The sequence below is a fragment of the Vicugna pacos genome, chromosome 11, assembly GCF_048564905.1.
Source record: "Vicugna pacos chromosome 11, VicPac4, whole genome shotgun sequence".
NCBI lineage: Eukaryota > Metazoa > Chordata > Mammalia > Artiodactyla > Camelidae > Vicugna > Vicugna pacos.
This window is the reverse complement of record NC_132997.1, coordinates 44,491,576-44,511,851: the sequence shown is the minus strand read 5'-3', so window position 1 is coordinate 44,511,851 and position 20,276 is coordinate 44,491,576. Positions and strand designations below refer to the sequence as shown.

Here is a 20,276-nt window from a genome sequence, read left to right as displayed (position 1 = left end):
CGACTTGTCCCACAGATTGTGTGTCCTGGGCACAGATGTGGCACTGAGCCACGGCCCCACTGCAAGTACACATGCCCATGCAGTGACTGGCATGTGGCTGGCTCGGAGCAGGACGCTGCTCGTCAGGGCTTCACAGTCCTGCTGCACTGGCTTGCAAAAGCAAACCAAGATGCACAGGGGACCAGAGAACAATGCAAATACACATGAAAAAACAAGGAGCACCGATAAGGTGATTATATAACTGTGAAACACAGTATAAGTGTATGCTGCTTTTATCTTTTCTTAGCTGGTTTAAAAGCAATTTATTAAACAATATGTATATGATTGTATTATGTGTCCTATAATATATAGAAATGTAGTACATTTGCCAATAACAGCACAAAGGAGGTGGGAGAAAATCTGTCTTGGGCTAAGGAAGTGACTCCAGGTAGTCACTTGAATCCACAGGAACAAATGACAGAAATTGGAAATGCAAAATAAGCAGGCTAATATGACAAAAGCTATGAGTATATAATTGCTCTCATTTCTTCTTCCAGCTTCTCTAAAACATACAAAACTAAGTAAAGTCATAACTGTAACAAGTATTATTGAATTTGTAACATACATAAAAGTAATATGCACAACAGTAATGCCACAAGAACAGGGAAAAGAGAGCTCTAAAGGAGTAACAGTCCTAGGTCTCATTGGAGTTGTTAGTATAAATCTGAAGCAGAGTCTGATGAGTTAGGATGGGTAAGGTAAACCCTAGAGCGACCACTAAGGAAATAGTTTAAAAGACTAGTGAAAAAAATAATTAAAGAAATTAAAATGTTACATTAGAAAACTATCACTTAATGCAAAAGGAAACAGTGAAGGAGGAATAGGGGAGCAAAAAAGACGTGAGCAATTCAGAAAAAGTCAAGTGGCAGACCTAACTCCAACTACATCAATAATCGCACTTATCAAAAGACATGGACAATAGCATTACTGAAAATGTGAACGGATTAGGCAATCCAAACAACAAGCAGGTATTGCCAGGTTGGCTAAACAGTAAACCAGCATCTAAGTATAATGCTGTCTACAGGAGACATACTTTAGAGCCAAAGATTATGAACAGATTAAAAATAGGAGGATGGAAAGTAGAAAGCAGTAGGACGGGAAAAGCTGTACCATGGAAACAGCAACCATAAGAAAGCAGGCTACACTAACACCAGACAAAACAGACTTTAAACCAAAAAGTGTCACCAGAGATAAAGAGGGACTTTTACAATGATAAAAGGATTAATCCATCAGGAAAATACAATTATAAACATAGATGTACCTAATATCAGAACACCAAAATACACGCAGCAAAAACTGACAGAACTGAAAAAAAGCACCAGTTAACAGTAACAGAGATTTCAATACTCCTGTTTACAATAATGGATAGAGCTGGGCAGGACACCAACAAGGAGACAGAAGACATAAACAACATTATAAATCTATACTCCACCCAACAGCAGCAGAATACATTCTTCTCAAGTGCACACGGACCATTCTCCAGGATAGCCCAAATGCTAGGCGAGGGAACAAACCACAACAGATTTAGAAGCACTGAAATAATACAAAGTATGTTTCCGAACCACAGTGAAATAAAGTTAGAAATCATTAAAAAAGATATTTGGGAAACTCATAAATATGTGGATATTAAACAACACACTCCTGAGTAACCGGTGGGGCCAAGAAGAAATCACGAGGGAAATCAGAAAATACCCTGTGATAAACAAAAATGGAGATATAACACACCGAAACGTACAGAATGCAGTTCAGGGGGAAACTGATGGCTGTAAACATCTACATTAATAAAAAAGAAAGATGTACAGTCAGTATCCTAAACTTCCACCTCAAGAAACTAGAAAAAGAGCAAACTAAACATACAGCGAGCTGAAGAAAGGAAATAATAAAGATTATAATGAAGAATTAAAAGCAAGGACTCAAAGAGCTATTTGTACACCCATGTTCACAGCAGCATTATTAACAAAGCCAAAAGATGGTAAAAATCCAGTAGTCCGTGGATGAATAAATGGATAAACAAAATGTAGTACACACACACACAAACACATGCATGCACACATGCTGGAATATTATTCAGCCTTAAAAAAGGAAAGAGCTACAACATAAGTGAACCTTGAGGACATTAAGCTAAGTGTAATAAGCCAGTCACAAAAGGACAAATACTGTATGATTCCATTTATGAGGTACCGAGAGTAGTGAAATCCTTAGAGACAAAGTAAAACAATGCTTGCCAGGGGCTGGGGGAGGGAAGGAGAGGGAATTATTGCTTAATGGGTACAGAGTTTCAGTTTTGCAAGATAAAAAGAGTTCCGAGGATGGATGGTGGTGGTGGTTGCACAACAGCGTGAATGTACTTAACGCCACTGAACTATGCACACTTCAAAATGGGTAAGATAGTAAATTTAATATTATGTGTATTTTACCATAATTTTAAAAATGATTAAAGTAGAAAGTAATGAAATAGAGAATAGAAAAACAATAGAGGATACCGACTAAACCAAAGGCTGGTTCTTAGAAAAGTTCAACAAAATGGACAAACTTTTCGCTAGAATGACCAAGAAAAAAAGCAAAAACTCAAATGACAAGAATCAGAAATGAAAGAAGGGGACATTATTACCGACCTTCCGAACATAAGAAGAATTATAAGAGGATATTATGAACAACTGGATGCCAATAAATTAGGTAACCTAGGTGAAAGGCACAAATTCTAGAAATACACCAACTACAGAAACTGACTCAAGAAGAAACGGAAAATCCAAACCGACCCAAAGCAAATAAAGAGGCTGAATTAGAATTTTTTTTTTTAAATCTCCTGACAAAAGAAAGCCCAAGTTCAGGTGGATTCACAGCTGAATTCTACCAACCATTTAAAGAATTAACATTAATTCTTCCAAGAAATAAAACAGGATGGGACACTTTCCAAATCGTGAAACTGATAAAGGCTACTACATGGATGAACTTTGAAAACAGTGCACTGAGTGAAAGACTCTGTCACAAAAGACCACATATTACATGACTCCATTTATATGAAATGTCCAGGATAGGCAAATCCATAGAGACCGAAGGTCAATTACTGGTTGTTGGGGGTGGGGGAATCAGAGGATGGTAGCTAAAGAGTCTGAGGTTTCTTTTTGAGGTGACAAAAATGTTCTTTGATCATGGAGATGGTTGCACAGCTCTGTGAAAATACTAAAAATCATTGACTTGTATATTGCAAATGGTTGAATTATATGGTATGTGAATTATATCTCATTGAAGCCGTTACCAAAAACAAGGATTCCGCTTTTAAATGTGATATATGCCAAGTTCTTAAACAATCGTTCATTTGAAACAAAGGTTTCCACTCATTTCTTCCTTCAGGAAGACTTGTACTGAGCACCTGCTACACTGTCGGGTATCTGGGTGGCATAAAGGCGCAGAGATGAATTTAGCCAAGCACCTGCTCCTGGGGCTTGTGGTCAGGTGAAGGATGAGGAGCATCCAATTATATTCCGGCCTGCCAAAATACTTAGCATCTTGCTGGGTAGGTGCACTCTGCATTGTGATGAAAGGGAGACAAAAATAATTATAGCCAACAGTTACTGAGCGCTTACTGTGTGCCAGGCATGGTGCTAAGCACTTCTCCTGTATTATTTCTTTGAGTCCTCACAGCCATCCTCTGCGTTAGCGTTCTCACTAGACAGTGAACCTTGTGAAGAGGGGGAAGGAGAACCTCGGATAAAATCACTTTTGGGATGGGGCTGGAAAAAGGCTTCCAACAGCTCAAGGGAGAAATTGAGGCTCCACAGGCCATAGGAGTCTCAGCCTGGAGCAGCACGGATACTCAAGGAAGCAAAGAGCATCGAGATCCCAAAAGACCAGGGTTCTAAAGCATGTTCTGCCCTCTCCTCAGCACATGACCTCTGTGAGACTCTGTTTCTCCAACTGGAAAATGGGGCTATTACTCCTACTTCTGCCAGAGTTAAAAGCCCTGCACAAGATAAGCGAGGATGCTGTGTGACCCACATCAAGGAAGGGTCAAGGTTAGTGCCCTCTGTGCCCACAGTCGGAAGAGCGCTGGTCCCATCTGGGAGAGGGCATCACGTGCGCACACACGCACACACACCTTTGCCATCCCTCTGCCTCTGATTCATCATCTGTTGCCTTTGGATACTGGTCTCCCTTGACCCATCAACCTGCCCGCCCCACTCAAGCCCCCCTCCTCCTGGAAGCTTTCCCAGATTGCCAGCTCAGCACAAGCACACCTCTTCAGGGGCCCAAGAGCCCCTACTGGTGTCCAACTACCACCTGCCCGTCAAGTTAAACTCCTCACTCCTCTACTGACTGGCTTGATGGTTCTGTGTGAGACCTTCACTCACACAAGGCGTCCCGTAATATGAGGCTAATAAAAGCACTTGGCACACCGGGCAGATGTGAACGCTGAGTGAAATGCTTGAAGAGTGCTCAGCACAGCACCTGTCTCCTCCTTAAATGGGGCAGGGTCCTGCTCTGCCCTCTTCCCAGGCCACAGGCAGGGGACAATGTACAGAAGGTTTTGAGGTGTTGCTGTGAGTGACTGAGAGCCAGCAGCCCCAGTGCTGGGGGCTCAGTAGGGAAGGCACAGGGGCTGCCATGGGCACATCCTTGAAGATCAACCAGATCCTTAGCTACCTGTTGGCCCCTCATCCCAATCCAAGAACCCCTGGGGTGTAGAGGCTTCACCCTCTGCCAGCATCTCCTCATGCCAAGGACCCTTTGCTTACTGCATATTTTGAGGCTAGACAGGGCCCAGGGGCGGGCCGTCATCAGTGGGTCAGCTCCCACTCTGCAGGGTCTGGGGTGGGACTCTCTTGGCCAGGAGTGGGGAGGCTGAGATCACTGGCTGAATCACCAGGCTCTGACTAGAACGCAGCTCTGGGTTGGGCCTGACATTCTGCATTTCTAACAAGCTCTGGGACGACACCGGTGCGGCTGCGCCTGGCCACACATGAAGTAGCAAGGACCTTAAGCACGGCATGGTCGTTTCTGAGAAGAGTGGTGATTGACAAGTGCACCGGCCTCCCGCTGGTCCTGGAGGGACCCAGCCCTACCCAGCCACGCCCTCGGCTGCCAACATCTGGAGAGCAAGGCCACGTGGATTTTCTGAGTTTCCAGGATTCCATTTCCATTACATGGATTAAAAAGAAAGTGGTACCACCTTATAAAAACAGTGGAAAGTATGGGGGGAAAAAGGAAAAAAATCATTGATAATCTCATACCGTATTGAAAATAACTGTTAACATGTCTCCCCAGAATTCTAAAGCCATGTCTGTCAGAGAGCCAGGTATCCTCTGGTGAGTGGAGTTTGCCCTGGGAGCCCCGCCTTGTCACGGCGAAGCATTGGGTGAGAGACAAGGACCACTCCCGACCTTCTCCTGGTCCCTCTCACACCCCAAGGGAGCGATGCCCAGCCCTGTGGTGCCTGAGGCTTTCTCTCAGACCTATCCTGAGGGCACAGGTCAGGGGCAGGGCCATCCCCTCTCCCTCACGGGCAGCAGGCGGAGGAGGAAGCACTGCTGCAGAAGAGGCCAAGCGGGGTCTGGGGGAGGGGGTGCAGCACATCTGGATTCCTGGCCCAGAGCCTGCATTCCTTCCCGGTGAGTGGGAGGTGATGGGCTCTCAGGAGAGCTGTGAGGAGGCTGCCGATCCCCTCCTGCCCCACTGTAACAGGACCCACCTTGGCAGGAAGACTACTGGGGACTCAAAGGCCCAGAGCCTCATTCTGGGGTCCCCCATCCAGACTGCTGGGGGGCCCAGTGCAGTCCCAGTGAGCCCTGTCCCATCCACACCGGCCAGCCTCGCCTCCGAAAAACCAGAGGGGACAAAGAGGTGGAGACCAGCCGCCACAGGGCCAGGCGCTCATGGAATGGACCCTAGGCAGCTGCTCCACCTGCTTCACCCATGGAGGGCAGTGCACAGGTGAGTCGGGGCCAGGCTGCCTTACCTGGGGGCAGTCCTTGATGTAGTGTCCTTTGTTGAAGCACAGGTGGCACAGGTAGTTGGGCGGGGGCCGCTTGCTGGGCTTGCGGGTCTCCGAGGTGAGGGTCAGGTCCGAGAAGTGCTCGGTGAGGGAGCTGAGGCCGTCGGCGATGTTGTTGAGGGAGCCGTAGGGCGAGGCGCTCTTGTACACGCTGCTGCTCAGGGCCTGCGGGGGACAGAGGCTGTGAGGGCTCCCGAGGCCTGGCCACTTGTGCCACTGTGGCCTCTCGGGAAGTTCCATAGGCCACACGCGCCCACACACACACACACACAGTCATACTGATCCTTCAGCCATCTGCGGGCTCTGGCTTCCTGGAGCCTGCAGTCAAATCCTAACTCTAGTTGTGTGTCCACGGACAAGCCGTTGACCCCATCTGGCAAACAAGATTAATGAAAGCTACCTCCAAGGGTTTCTATGAGACTAACTCGAAGCCTCTCATGTAAAGCACTTTATTTCCTGCCTGGCACATAGGAGCCGCTCAGTATCCGGGGACGATGACGACGGTGAGGATGGTGATGACAGTGACGATGATCACTAGTTCTTCACACATCGCCAGGGGGTGAGAAGCGCAGCAGAAAGCAGCATGTCTTGCTGTTAGACCCGGGGCTCTGCCACGTACTGGTGGAGTGACTTTAGACAGCGGCTCGCAGCACTGTCTCCACCGTACAGAAGAGAAGACTGCAGTCCAGGACTTTGCCTGGCCTCTGCGGCCCGAGGGCTGTGCGGACCGTGTTCCAGGAGCCCACAGCCGGGCCCACGCCAGCTCTCGGGAAGCCCGGGGAGGAAGCGGCCCACCTCTCTCACCTCTCCCACCTCCAGTTGACAGGAACCAGATGTCTCGCCTGGCTTCAAAGCAGACGCGGCCCAGGCCCCCTCCTGCTGCATACAGCCTCTATTTATAGGAGTCACGGGCTCTGGGCGGCCAGGCACACTGGAATTTAGCAAAGGTGGGGCCTGTGGTGAGGCTGGCAGGGAATGGCCATAGGCCCCCTCTCCTGAGGCCGGGACAAGGCTGCAAAGAGGCAGCTTCCCTGGAGACCAATGACAAATCTGGGCATGGGGCTTGGGCATCCCTGTCCCCAGCTCAGGTGCCCAAGGAACTACAGACCTTGGGGAGCCTTGGGTCTCATGGAGAGATGCAGCCTTCTTCCTGGGGTTCCCCAGATCATAGGGAGGAGGGCCCCTGAGAGGAAGATGCCTCAGGCTCACTTACAACGTTGGGAAAACAGTGGTCTAAGGCGGGGACAGTCCTTTCTGCATCCCTCAGTGTGGGAAGAGGGGAGGTGAGCTGAGAGCTGGCCCCAGGGGATCAGACACTCCTCCTCCAAACAGGACAGATCCCATCCCTCATATGCCTTAGCCTCCCAACTCTGGAGGTCTGGCACTCCTCCCTAGAGCACATAGCCCTCACTCTTCTTGGCTCCCTGGACACCCTGCTATGTCACCCTGGCCCAGCCTTTTACCCCTCTGGGCCTCTGGTCCCTCTCATGTAGGTTTGGACCAGAGTCTGGAGTCTGGAAGGAGAGACAGAGACACCACATCCAGGGCAGCCCAGGCCCAATGCAGAGCTGGCCTAGAGTGACTGGGCATGGAACTCAAAGTCTCCTAATGACCATCTCTGCTCTACCACTGCCCAGGGCTGCCGTGAGCCCCAGGGCCCAGGGAAGATCCCACACGAACGTGCATCCAATCTGAGGGTGACTCTCCAGGTCTCAGATGGCTCCAGGTGGGAGTGGTCCATCCTGAGAGGCAGAAGGTCCCCCATCCCTGGAGGTATGTGAGCCAAGGCTGGACAACCTTAAGAGGTGGAAGGAGGGTCCCAAAGGAAATGGGATTAGAAGATGACAGTAATGTACATTGAGTACTTACTGTGTCCCAAGCACTGGAAGATAGCTGATGCTTACCATAGCCCTATGGGTCATTGTCCCCATTTCACAGATTAAATGATCTGTGTCCAAACTTGTACTGAATGACCTGGGAAAGTTTTAACAAATAAGCTTTCTGGGCCCCATCTCAGACCTATCAAAGCAGCCACCTGGGACTTGAGGACCCAGAATCTGCATTGTTTTATCATGGTAAAATACACATTACATAAAACCTAGGCTTTTTTAACAATTTTTAAGTGTGCAGTTCAGTGGTATTAAGTATATTCATATTATTTATTGTACAATCATCACCACCATCTGTCTCCAGAAATTTTTCATCATTCCAAACTGGAAACTCTGTCCTCATTAAACACTAACTCCCCACTCCCCCTTCCCCAGAGCCCAAATCTGCCTTTTAAAGCTCCACCGGGGCAGCTCAGGTACAACCCGCCCAGCTCTACCTGACCTTGGGAGCACCTGGACTTTTCAACCATCAAGGTCTCTCCCTAGCTTGACTCTACGCCTCTCTCCACTCAAACTGGCCTGAGGGAGGGCAGAATCGCCCCAGCCTCCCAGAGAAAAGTTCATCCAAACAAGAAACTTGAAGCTCCAAATGGTGTGACTCACCCTCATGGCTGGGAAATGCAATTTCACAAATAACAACCCTCTTATTTTTTTCTTTTCTTTCTTTTTCCTTTTCTTTTCTCTCTCTCTTTTCTGCCCCCCTCCCCCAACCTCTGGATAAGATTTAAGCAAGTCCACAGGAATCAGGGCTGTTTTGGCAGCAAACTGTCAAGAGGAAGGGGAAGTTTGGTGGGTGCCAGAAAGTGCACTAATTACACCCTGAAAAACCTCTCCCCCGTCTTGTGGCCACACATCCCTGCCCACGGGCGGCCCCGTGGGTATCTCTGGCCAGCCAGAAGCCTCTGAGCAGGCTGTTGTCTCCCTGGTGGCTTGACATCCCCCACCGCCTCAGGAGGGTCACAGCTTTGCCCCTCAGGAGGGTCACACAGGCAGCTGCAGGTCAGAGAAGGGAGGCCAGAGCTCCCCGCTCACCACCTCTCCTTTCCCCATCCAGGGTGCTCTGGCCTGTTCCTCATGGCCATGCCAGCTCCCCGCCTCCAGCCCCAATTCAAGACGACACCACGAAAGGACAGAGCAGTCAGATGACCCAACCTCACTCTCAAGTTACAATGGAGAAACTGAGGCCCAGTGAGGCCCAGGGGCACGGACCTGGGCACACAGCCACGCCCAGGGCCAGGAGCCCTGCTTGCCGGGGGCTGGAAGGGTGGGTGGGGCAGCAAGCTGTTTCCTCTCAGAAGCCCCGAGGAGCTCGGGCCTTGGAGGTGAAAGGCGAGCTGAGCTCTGGGCCATTTCCACAGCCTGGGGGGACTGGACGAGCGGAGACCAAGACACAGGGAGCTCCCTCCCACTGCCTGTGGAGCCGGGCTGGGCCTCTTGGGTTGCCCGTGTGTAAAATGGAACAGGGAACAGGGAAGGAGGGCGAACTTGATGATCCCTGCGGTCCTGCGTTTTTTAAGGTCCAGAAACCTAGGTACCGAAAGACACTGCCCGAGCCTGGTATGCAGAAGGCACTTAATCAACACGGGCACCATGCATCCCAAGTGCAGCTGGAGGGCAAGGTTGGGCGGGGCTTCCCTTTACCAGCCAGCCCCTAACTCTGCAACAGCTGGGCTGCTCCCCTCAGCGTCCCACGGGCAATGTGCTTTTCTCCCTCCAGTTCGGCACTTGCTGTCCACTCCCCACCCCAGGATGTGCATTCTGGGTCCAAACCCCTCCAGGACCTGGCTCGTGACCTGGCTCTTACGCTACTGGTGTGGCCATGAACCCATCCTTCCTCTTGCTCTGGCCTGGGCTCCAAGGGCTGATGTGGAGAATATATGTTCAGACGCGTCTAAGGCCCCACAGGCCACAGAGGCCCCAGTCTCCTCCAGGGGCCTCCCGGACCTCCCGGCCATAGCTCTGTCCCTCAGTGCCGTAGGCTAGTGTGGGGACCACCCTGTGACACCTCTACCCTTGCCTGAGGCGGCTCTGAAGTCTGTCTCTAATCTCTTTACCCAGTGATACCTCCTCATCTGTCGGTGAGGCTGGACATTCCCGAAGGCAAAGATTCTGCAACCCTCTGTTGCCCTAGAGCGCAGACTGTTTCTGCTGCTCCCTTCGCCCAAGGCTGTGCTGCAGACAGGTGACCACAGGCAGGAAAGGAGCAGCACTTGACAAAGGTATGGATGCCCCAACACCTTGAAGGATTTAGGTTGGGGTCTCCGAGTTCCCTTGGGCTAAAGCTGAAGGGCGCCCTCACCCAAGGTTTAGCTGCTCTGGGCACTGGTTGAGGGCAGCCCCACTTGTGTGGTGAGTGGAAGCCTCTGGGCCAACTAGGCCCAAATCACCAGCCTGGGGGAAGAGACCACCTCTCCTTCCTACCTGGGTCAGGGAGCCCAGCAGCTAGCAGGAAGCATGGGAGCCTCGTGCCATATGTAGGGAACAAAGCATCAGATTCCTGCCCATTGCTGGAACTCCTCCAAGCTTCTGGCTTGGCTGTTAGGGAAAGTTAGGTGGGAAGACTCTAAAGTTTACTTTGATTCTACTTGTGTCAGATACTTGACTGGATCCTTTCCCTCTCTTAGTCTCTTACACCTGGCAAGAACACTGACTGGATGGGCATCTTTGGCCCTATTTTAGAGAACTGGAAACTGAGGCTCAGAGAGGCAAAGTAACTTGCCCAAGGTAACACAGTGAGCATGTAGCTGAGAGGACATTCATACCTAGAGTGGTTGGTCTGTTCTGTTTTAGCCCCTATATGGCCTCAAAGGCTTGGCCTCACCTACGGGAAGGGGAACCAGAGGAAAACACCAGTTGCGGACCACTCTCCTTGGCACAGAGGCCCTGTGATATCCCCTCGGCCCTGGCAAGAAGAGGCACCAGCTTCCCCGGGCTGTGTGAGGGGGTTGGGCCCTGGGGTGGGTGGTTCTGCTGAGGGACTGGGGGTGCATAAGTAGAGATTTCCAGGGCTGACTTAGCCTGACAAGCTGTGCTCCCCCTTGGCCTCCTCCCAGGACAGAAAGAGGGCACAGTGGGAGCGTACAGGCAGGAGTTAGGGCAGGTGGGCAGAAGCTTCCGAGGGCAGCCTAGGGGGAGAAGAGAGAGATGCAAGAAGAGAGGAGGGACGGCAGGAGGGGTGGGAGCAGCACCGCAGGGGAGGCCACAGCAGCAGGTAGCATCTGAGGGGGTCTGGCTGAAGCAAATGTGGGTCCTGCTGCCCCCCGGCCTGAGATGGCCCAGGAGGAGGAACGCTCTCAGCCCTAGTCCCCATCTCTGTGGGGGTTCTTTCACCCGCTGAACAACTGCCTTCTTATGCCTAAAAGCCACCCCTGTACACACTCCATACACACACACAGACAGGCACACGCGCGCATATGCACACATATTCACACCCACACTCCTCTCTCTTTGAGACGAGAAACCACACATCTCACAAATGACTCCACCCCTTCTCCAAGGAGCTCTGCACTTCGTCTACCCCTTAGGGTCTATCGGCTGGAGCCCCGGGGGTCAAACCACACACACCCTATACCACAAGCAGGGGTGGATGTGGGCTGGGATCAGGGACAGATGAGACAGCAGGTTGTCAAGGCTGGAGCTGGCCCATGGGAAAGTGAAGCCACACCTGCCTGGACTGAGGGTTTCTCCAGCCACGCTCAGACCCCACCCAGCTCTGCTCCTGTTCGCAAGGTCCAAAGCTGACCTGTGGGCCAAGAAGGTCACAGGGTGAACCGTGACAGAGGTGGCAACCCTCCACTCAGGACCCCCAAGGGCACCATTGCCTCCTGGAGGCCCACTCACCCCAGGGCACCGTACACATAGATCCCGGGACCCAGCCAGAGCTCGATGACAGATTCGAATTTAAATAAGCACTCAGTGTTCTTCTTGGTACAGGGAGTCCAGAGACAGAAATTTGGGGAAAGGGCCGGGGAAGGGAGGAGCGCCAAGGCAGCGGGACAAAGAGCAGACCCAGGGGAGACTCCCCCTCCCACTCAGCCCCTCCTGCTCCGCCCAGGTCACCTCTCACCTGGTAGGTGCACACGTTTCACAGCCAGATGCCTGCTGCCCAGCTAGAACATGAGCACTGGGGGCCAGACTGCCTCTCACTTCTAGAACATGTCCATTGCACAAAAGCAGAAAGCATGAATCAGAGAACTTGAGGACTAGAGGGACCCTACTGCTTAGCCAGTCTAGGGGTAAAAACCACTGAGGCTTGCAGTCTCTTTAGCAGGGGGCCTTGAAGTGGGATCCACTGTCGACATGAGGGTGCCATGATCCCCTTGGAATCACGTGCAAACACGAGTGCTGCGTGTGCACAGATGCGTGGGCTCTGTGCATTGTGCCGCGGAGAGGAACTCTAGCTGACTTTAGATTCTCAAAGAGGTCCATAACCAAAGAAGGCCAGGAACCGTTAGCACACCTAAGCTTCTGCTGTGACACCTCTGGGAACATGGTTTCACTACTCCCAAGTCAGCTCTTTAAAATTTATCAAGCAATCCATAAACGCTTATTCTGAGAGAGAAAACAGAAGGCTTAGGGACTGAGGAAAGGGTTCACAGAGTCGCAAGTCTGGGGAAGGAAGAGGAGAGAGTTCAAGTCATCCATTTACCCATTGACTTAGCAAACGTTCACTGAGCACCTAGTCTGTCCCAGGCACTGACCAAGCAACAGACTCTGGGATTATGAACTGGAAAAAGACAGGATCCCTATTCTCAGCGTGTTGATAACGTAGCTATTGAGACAAACACATATGGTACATATTTCACAGCAATAGCAATTGTTAAGACATGCTTTACCAGGAGCATGTACCACTTATCCGTCATGGGACACAGCTGAAGGGAGGTGTGCTCCCCACAGCAGCCAGGTAATGCCTTCAGGGAAGAGACATCTTCCTGTGCCATAAAGAAGTTAGAATCTGTTGGTTATGTAGGGGCAGTCAATAGCAGTAGAAGCAACAGCAAGTGCAAAAGTTTAAAGGAATGGGACTGCTTGGTGTTTTCAGAATTCTCAAGTGGACCGGTATGATCAGAGGAGGACAGAGAAAGATTATATATCACCACCATACACACACACACACATACACACCCATACAGGACAGATCAAGCATCTGGAGACACAGGCTGGAGCCCTGGTCCTGCCACTGATTTCCTGACTCCATCTTCCTCCTCTGGAAGAGCCTTGTTTCCCCATTTCCTCATGGACAATGGGGATGCTGCACACAGTGTACACTATGGAAGTGCTCACTGTCCATCTTCTCTGCCTCTCCCAGGCCAGGACACCCTTGGACTCACGTCCCATGGAGCCCCATGCTCGGTTTCTGGGGAGTGGCTGGAGGAGGGACATGACAGGAAGCCTGGGACCCATGACCAATGCCTACCACTCCTCAGAAGTTTGGGTAACATCAGAGGTCCTGAGGCTTAACAGAATATCTTGATCATTGCTCCTCCACTGGGGCACAGAGAATGATCCAGGTAAAGCCAACCGGACCAGCAGGACGAGCCACAGAGACGACTGTGGTTGGGACGGAGAAGAGTTTCTAGATTGAGCTCTGCCACTGACTCTCTGGGTGACTTGCCAGGTCTCTGTTTACTCTTCTGTAAAGTGGGAGCCATGAAGAAAAAGATGCCAAGAATAAAGCACCACCAAGAGTAAGGGATGCTACTCAAGGGCAGTCTGCTCCCAGGGCCCTTCGCTTGGTGCTGACAGCGCCTGGCTCTATGCCGCTGCTAATTCCTTATTACTGAGGCTGCCTGCTTTCCTCCCTCCCACCTGACTCAGAAGGTCCACGAGGTGTGGTCTCCCCTCTGAGTCTAGGCCCACCCAGTCAACTTAATTTGCTGGAGGGAGGGTCAGGCCACTCCAGCCAACAGGCACTCCAACAACAGGCCCCCTTGCCTGAGTCAGAGCTCAGCTTCCCAGGTCTGGCCAGAGAGAGCCGGGTGTCTTCCCAAGCTCCCAGCTGGGCTGGAATGGCCCTTCCTCCCTTAAAAACTTCAGAAGACGGTCAATACCTGGGGGCCTTTTTTTTTTTTAACTTTTTCTTTAAAAAAAAAACAAAACAGACCTCATGCATACTAAGCATGCACTTTACCACTGAACTATACCCTCAACCCCCACCTGGGGATCTTTTAAAGCAAGACTCTGTGGTCATCCCTCTAAGGGTTCCAACAGCCCCATGTGTGCAGGAGCCTGAACCCCTGTCTGATAAGTCTTATGAAACTTTTGCTGCTATTTTCACATCTCCAACCGGTGGATGAGAGAGGCGAAAAGGAGGGGGGTCCTCAGCAGATAGCACTAGGACCCAGGGAGGGCACCTGGGTTAACAGCTCCAGGAAGAGCCTCCTAAGAGTTGAAACTATCCAACAAGAAAGCAGTCTGCTTCAACGGAGCATTCCCTGAGCCTGGAGATGCTCAGAAGAACGGTGGCAGGTGTTCTGTGCCAAAAATGTACTCCGGTCAGATAGGTATGGAAAATGTTGGGTGGAAGAAACGTTAGCCAGTTTTTAACCACTGGACGTCTCATAGCCTTTACTGTGCTAGTGGGTGTTGTGTGTCTCCAAGGGAGGACGCAGTACGTTCTGTCTGCCAAATGGATTGACCCCAAAGCCCTTCCCCCAAACCCGCCAAACATCACTTGACAGTAGGGCTGCATCTTCAAGCCACATCTGTCTCTGGAGGAAGAGGGAAAGAAAAGAACGGTCCTAAGCATCTGACCTGGAGTGGGACAGCTTCATCTCCTTTGAAGGGGTACAGGAACTCCCCAGGAGGGGCTCTTGGCATCCCTCTGAGGTGCCTGAAAGCTAATGCTCAACGTGGGGGTAACTCAGCTTTTCTGGAGGTGGAGTCCCACAGCCCCTACACTGTTGTGATTTTAAATTGCAAACAAAATCTGGCAGGGAAGACCCCCACGCCACCCAACCCTCACCCCCTCTAAGACCTGGCCTTCCTCAGTACTGGGACAGAGAGAGGCTCACCCAAGGGCCTCACAAGTTTCCCCCAAAAGATATAAAGTTGTTGCCACAGATCAGGGCTTGAAACGGGTTCACAGGGTCCAGTTTCTAGACCCAGAGGCCTTTTAAAAAACTGCACAAAGTACCCGTGTCTGCTTTGGTCTGGCAGCCTTACCACAAGCCAAGAAGCCGAGGAGCCCTCACAGGCATCCAAGTCACCTCCTGGTGCTTGTTCCTGCACTTGCCCATGAACTCTGCCATCTCCCTCTCTGCTCCTCGGGCCAGTGTTCCACTCAGAACCCTTGGCTTATCTTCAGCTTCCAGAGCGGAGGTTCCAGGGGCACAATGGGCTTCTGTGCCCCTATGTCCTCAACACCCACCCCCTTCCCCGCCCAAACCCCAGCTGCATTCATGGTGTTTTGCTATTGTGGTGGGAGCAGCCTGGGGGTGGTGCGGGAGGGGGGTGGGCTCTTGGCACAGGGACCTGTGCAGACAGGCCGTGGTCAGCGGTCAGCATGCAAGTCACATCCGCAGGCACTGCCACCAGTCCTGCCAGGCTTCGCACAGAATGGCGACGTTCCTGGGCCCCTGGGTCCCTTCGTAGAGTCCCCTCCAGCCCACACACAACTTGCTTCCTGTCCAACTAGCCCCTTGATGGCATTCAGGTGGGGGGTAATTTTTCTTGCCTTCTCAGCGGTTGCTATTTTGGAGCCATATTAGGTCACCAGCTAAGCCCTGGATGCAGGAAAGGCTTGTCCCCAGGAGCACAGCTGGGGCTTCAAGAGGGTTTAGGAGGCAAAGCGGGTGTGGTGGGGGTGAGAGTGAATGAGCCTGAAGCCAAGAGAGCCTTCCGGAATTCAGCAGGTACAGCCCTCCAGCCCACCCCCAAGAAGCCACTGGCCCGTGAGCAGAGGAGAAGCCCCCCCCCACCTCCCCTCACCCAGCCTGTCTGTAGACACATCCTCTCCTGCCTGTATACCTCTCACATCCCACACACATCACCCTGGGGGATAGCAGGGACTACAGCCTATTTTACCAGTTTTACAGATAGGTAAACTGAGGCCCAGAGAGAGACGAGGGTTCCTCCAAAGTCAAATCATGGGAGACTTTTTTCCATCATTGCTCGAGATAACCTTTACCAGCTCCTTCTACACCGGCTTCAGCAAAGGAACATGCCTCTTCATGGGGACACTGAGGTAAGCAGCAGTGAAGTGACAGGAGGCAGGTCTCACTGAGACTCAGCTGGGATCCTGGATGCCAGAAATTTCCAAGAGGAGGCACAGCAGCCTACCCTCACAGGGGACACTTGATGACCCCAAACTCCCAGGCCCTCTTAGCAGAGACCCACATGGTGGGGGGAACAAGGCCAAGATAGGGTGGGAGCAGAGGGGGACTAGTAGAGGCTGATTAGAGACCCCCATTTGACCTGTGAGTCATGGTGACCCTCCTGCCTTTGGGCTCCCACCGGGCCTCCATGAAATCACCCACCATTCACACTGCATCATCTTGTCTATCCAGGCCCCCCTACCCCGAGCCTCTGACTGAATCCCCAGGGGGGGCCACGCAGAACTCAACAAATGTTTGGTAAGAGAACAAACAACTGACAAGCCCCAGGCACTGAAGTAACACCCCACAAACTGTCCTCCAAAACCACTGGTCACAGAAGCCAGTTCCCCGAAGAGGTGGCAAATGTTTTTACAAGAAAGAAAGATTCTCAGCCAAGAACAATTCCTCACGGGGAGAGAGGACTTTCCAGACTCATCTCCCCTAGCTTTGCCCAAATGGCCCAACACAGGTCAGCCAGCCCTTCTCTCTGCTGGCCTAGTGTTGGCCCAGTTCTAGGCCTCAGGTCAACGATTTACGTGTCCAGGTCTCCCCTAGTCAATAACAGCCGAGCTGAACACAGTACGGGGCCAGAAAGGGCAACCCTCTGTCTTCCCTCCACTCCATCCCCAGCACACTGGTGCATACACAGGCCTTCTCCAGCAAACTGTTAAGGACTCTGACTCTCCCGAAACTAACTGGTTTGCCGAGGTCTAGAAGGGAAGTACCCCTTGTGGTTGTCCTCCACCCCGCCCCTTCCCCCTGCACTTTTGCTGAGAGCTGCCAGAAGGAGAGTGAGTGAAGGCCACAGAAGGGTGTCTACAGTTCCCAAATGAGGCAGGACTAAGCAGGAGTGGGCCCAGGAGGAGCCCAGCTGAAGGGAGAGAGGGTGGTATCCAGGAAGGCTCTGAAGACCTCTCAAAGGGGCTGGGAGGTCCTGGCAATCTGTGTATTTATCTAGCTGGGGAAAGATGCACTGCCCCTCCAACTTTGTAACTGAATCCACCCAACAGGCAGACTTTGCAACAGCAGCCCGCCCAGGTTTCTGGAGAAGGCACTGGGCAGCTGGAACCTCTCCCCCTATCTAACCCCCCTCCCAAGAGCTCGAGAGGATTTCCCTTTCATTTCCTTCCAGGCTAGGAGGGCGGGGGACAACGCAGTCTGTGGGGTCAAGCCCTCAAAAACCACTTCCTATGTGTCTGGGGGAGGGCCAAAGGCTGGAGGATGTATCTGGGGGTCCCTGTGTGAGAACAGCAGGAAAGGCCCTTCGGGAGAGTCACTGCTCTCCGGGGTGCCCTTCGGGTCGGGAACCACCGAAGTCGGAGGAGAAAAGATTTTAGGCCCCTCCAAAGGAACTCAGAGCAGAATCCACAGTCTCCGTCCCAGCCAGTGGTGGCCAAGAGGGGGATGGGGTTGGGCGTGGGAAGGACACTTGGAAGGGGCTCACCGCACAGGCCGCGCCCTGGCTGTCTGGAGAGAATCCGGAACCCACCCACCCAGAGGGGCCCCCCAGTCCCCTAGGAGCGGGGCGACCCCGGCTGGGAGACGGAGCAAGAGGGCCCCGCCCGCGCCTGAGCTACTCCCGGCCGGGCTCAGCGAGGAGGTGACGCGCTCCCGGCGCCCCGGGGACTTCGGGCAGCGAGTTTGGCAGAACTGAGCGAAGCCAAGCCAAGCAGGGCCAGGCAATACGGAGCCGGGCCAGGGCCAAGCCAGGAAGAGCCGGGCAGATAGGAAAAGGCCCGGCGCGGTCGACGGAGGGCGGGGGCGCGCTGGGGCACCCACCTCTCCGCGCTGCAGCTGGAAGAAGCTGTTGAGATAGCTGGAGTGCAGGGGCGAGCCCAGCTGCTCCGGGCGGCCCTTGCCGAAGGCCAGCTCTGGGGGTGCGGCGCCGGCGGGCGGCTCAGGCCGGAAGGCATCGAAGGCGCTCGCCTGGTGCGTGTCCTGCAGCGACAGGTAGACCCAGTTCAGCAGCTGGGCCGGCTGGTACACCGAGGCGGCGCTCGTGTCGATGGCCGACAGCAGGCTCATTTTGAGGCGGCGGTGCCGGCCCACCCCTCCCCGGCTACCCGCTCGCGCCCCCACTCCCAGCGGAGGGGCGGGCACCGGGGAGCCTGCGCCCACTGCCCGCCGCCCTAGCCCTGACGGCGATCGCCTGCACCCCGCGCACTGCCCGCTGCCCGCAGCCGCCGCCGCCGCCTCCCCCCGACTGCAGCCGCAGCGCGCGCGGGCGGAGGAAGGAGGCAGCGAAAGTTGGGCAGGAAACTTTTGGGCCCGCCCCCTCCGTGCTGTCCGCCCCGCCCAGCGATCCGCTATCTGCCTCAGTGCTGACCCTTTCGGCAGCCGCTCCGGGGGTGGGGTCCTTAGAGGCCCCGCCCCTTCTGGCGCCCTCCTCGCCCTCCATTGGCTGTATTATTGAATATGGAGTTGTGGGGGCGGAGTGAGCGGGGAAAGGGAGTTCATCTACATATGTAGCACTTTGCAGGCCCGCCCGTGGGCGGTTCCACATCCCAGGCCCCGCCCCACCGGCCCCCTCCCGCAGCCAACCCAGCTCCCGGAGCCCGCGGGAGCTCAGTGTTGCCCTGGCCTGATCAATCCCGTCTCACTCTGCTCTAGGCTCTCTTCTGTCTCTCGTTCTTTCCAAAAGCTTTCCAATTATTTCATTTTCACCGTTCCCCCCTATTTCTCTTCCTCATAATCCCTCCTTTCTCTCAGAGTAGTATCTCCTGTGTCCATCGTCTCTCTGTCACACTCGTCGTCTTTCTCTATGGATGCCTCCGGCTCTGTCTCTGTCTTTGGTCTTGTGTACTTTCGCCTGTCTGATGTGTCTCTGTCTCTCCCCTTCCCCTCCCAGACCCAGACACGCGCGCGCGCGCGCACACACACACACACACAAAACTCCCTCCCTCCCTCCTCTCGCTATCACCGAAGGACCCTCCCCCTCCCACTTAATTCCTTCCATCTGCAGAAACGCTTTGCGGGTCGGCTCCTCCAAGGGGGGCCTGGGTTCCTGCCCCAGGAAGGACTCCCCGCCCCCTTCCCTCTCCTTCCTCCCTCCCCCTCTCCCTTCTCCTATTTCTGCTCTTGGCCCGCCTCACTTCTCGCCCTTTTCCTCCGCCAGGACCCCTGGCCCCAGCTCACCCCGGTGCCTCTGCGGGCCTCCAGGATAGTAAATGGGTCTGGGGGAGCTAAGAAAAACGACTGTCACTCACCTCCCCGGGCTGGCCCAGCTAGTCGAAGTATGCCTGAGGGGAGCCCCTGCCCCTGCCCCTGCCCCTGCCCCCGCCTGAGGCCTTCGTCCTCTCAGACCGGGGTAGTCAGAGCTTGAGCTATGTCAGCGCCAGGGACCTAGCATGGAAGCGTCTGGAGGGGGCCTGAGTCACCTCTCTAACCTCAAAGCTGGCTCTGGAGCCATTCCTCCCGGCGTTCAAGTACCAGCTTGGCCACCTTCCAGATGAGTGGCCTTGGCGTGACTCCTAACCTCCACGAATGAACCTGTTTTCTCTTCTGTAAGATGGGGACGGTCATTGTCCTACCTCTGGGGATGTTTGTGAGCTTACCAGTTTGAGTTTGGTAATCAGAAGATATTCCATAAAGGTCAGCTCTCTGCCACCCCCTCCATGAGGATTTCTCCCACTGCCTGCATTGGCACACATCTGCGGATGCTTGAACCTGAAAGGACTTCAGTGATGACCAAGTGCCACCCTTTCTGACCATGTCACCAACCAAGAACCCCTTGGATTTTTTTTCTGTCTCGTTTGATCATGTTTTCAAAGATTTTTTCTATCAAACAATTTGTGATTATTAATACAAATAACAGTGCACATGCTAACTATATCTTAATATTTGTTAGGAATAAATGTGATAACCATTTACTTTTGGAAGTATTTGTGGTCATCTCTGAAACTCTGATACTACTGTCTTTAAGGTTCCAAGGTGGGGACTGGATAGGATTTGGAACCACTGATCTAGACTTACCCTAATTTCACAGAGAAAACTGCTGGTCAGAGAGGGGACATCTTCCAATTGAACAAACAGGCAGTTGGG

The 20,276-nt window shown here is 53.1% G+C and overlaps 1 protein-coding gene across 1 annotated transcript in view; it reads right to left on the bottom strand.

Moving 5' to 3' along the window:
- Positions 1-18,469, bottom strand: part of ZCCHC24 (zinc finger CCHC-type containing 24) — a 58,743-nt gene extending 40,274 nt beyond the window's left edge. The window contains exons 1-2 of the mRNA XM_006211631.4: positions 18,015-18,469; positions 5,996-6,196 (exon numbers count right to left, since the gene is read on the bottom strand). Coding sequence (XP_006211693.2) covers positions 5,996-6,196; positions 18,015-18,260 — 447 coding nt within the window. The 5' untranslated portion in view covers positions 18,261-18,469. The remainder of the gene's footprint in view (positions 1-5,995; positions 6,197-18,014) is intronic.
- Positions 18,470-20,276: the final 1,807 nt, after the last annotated feature.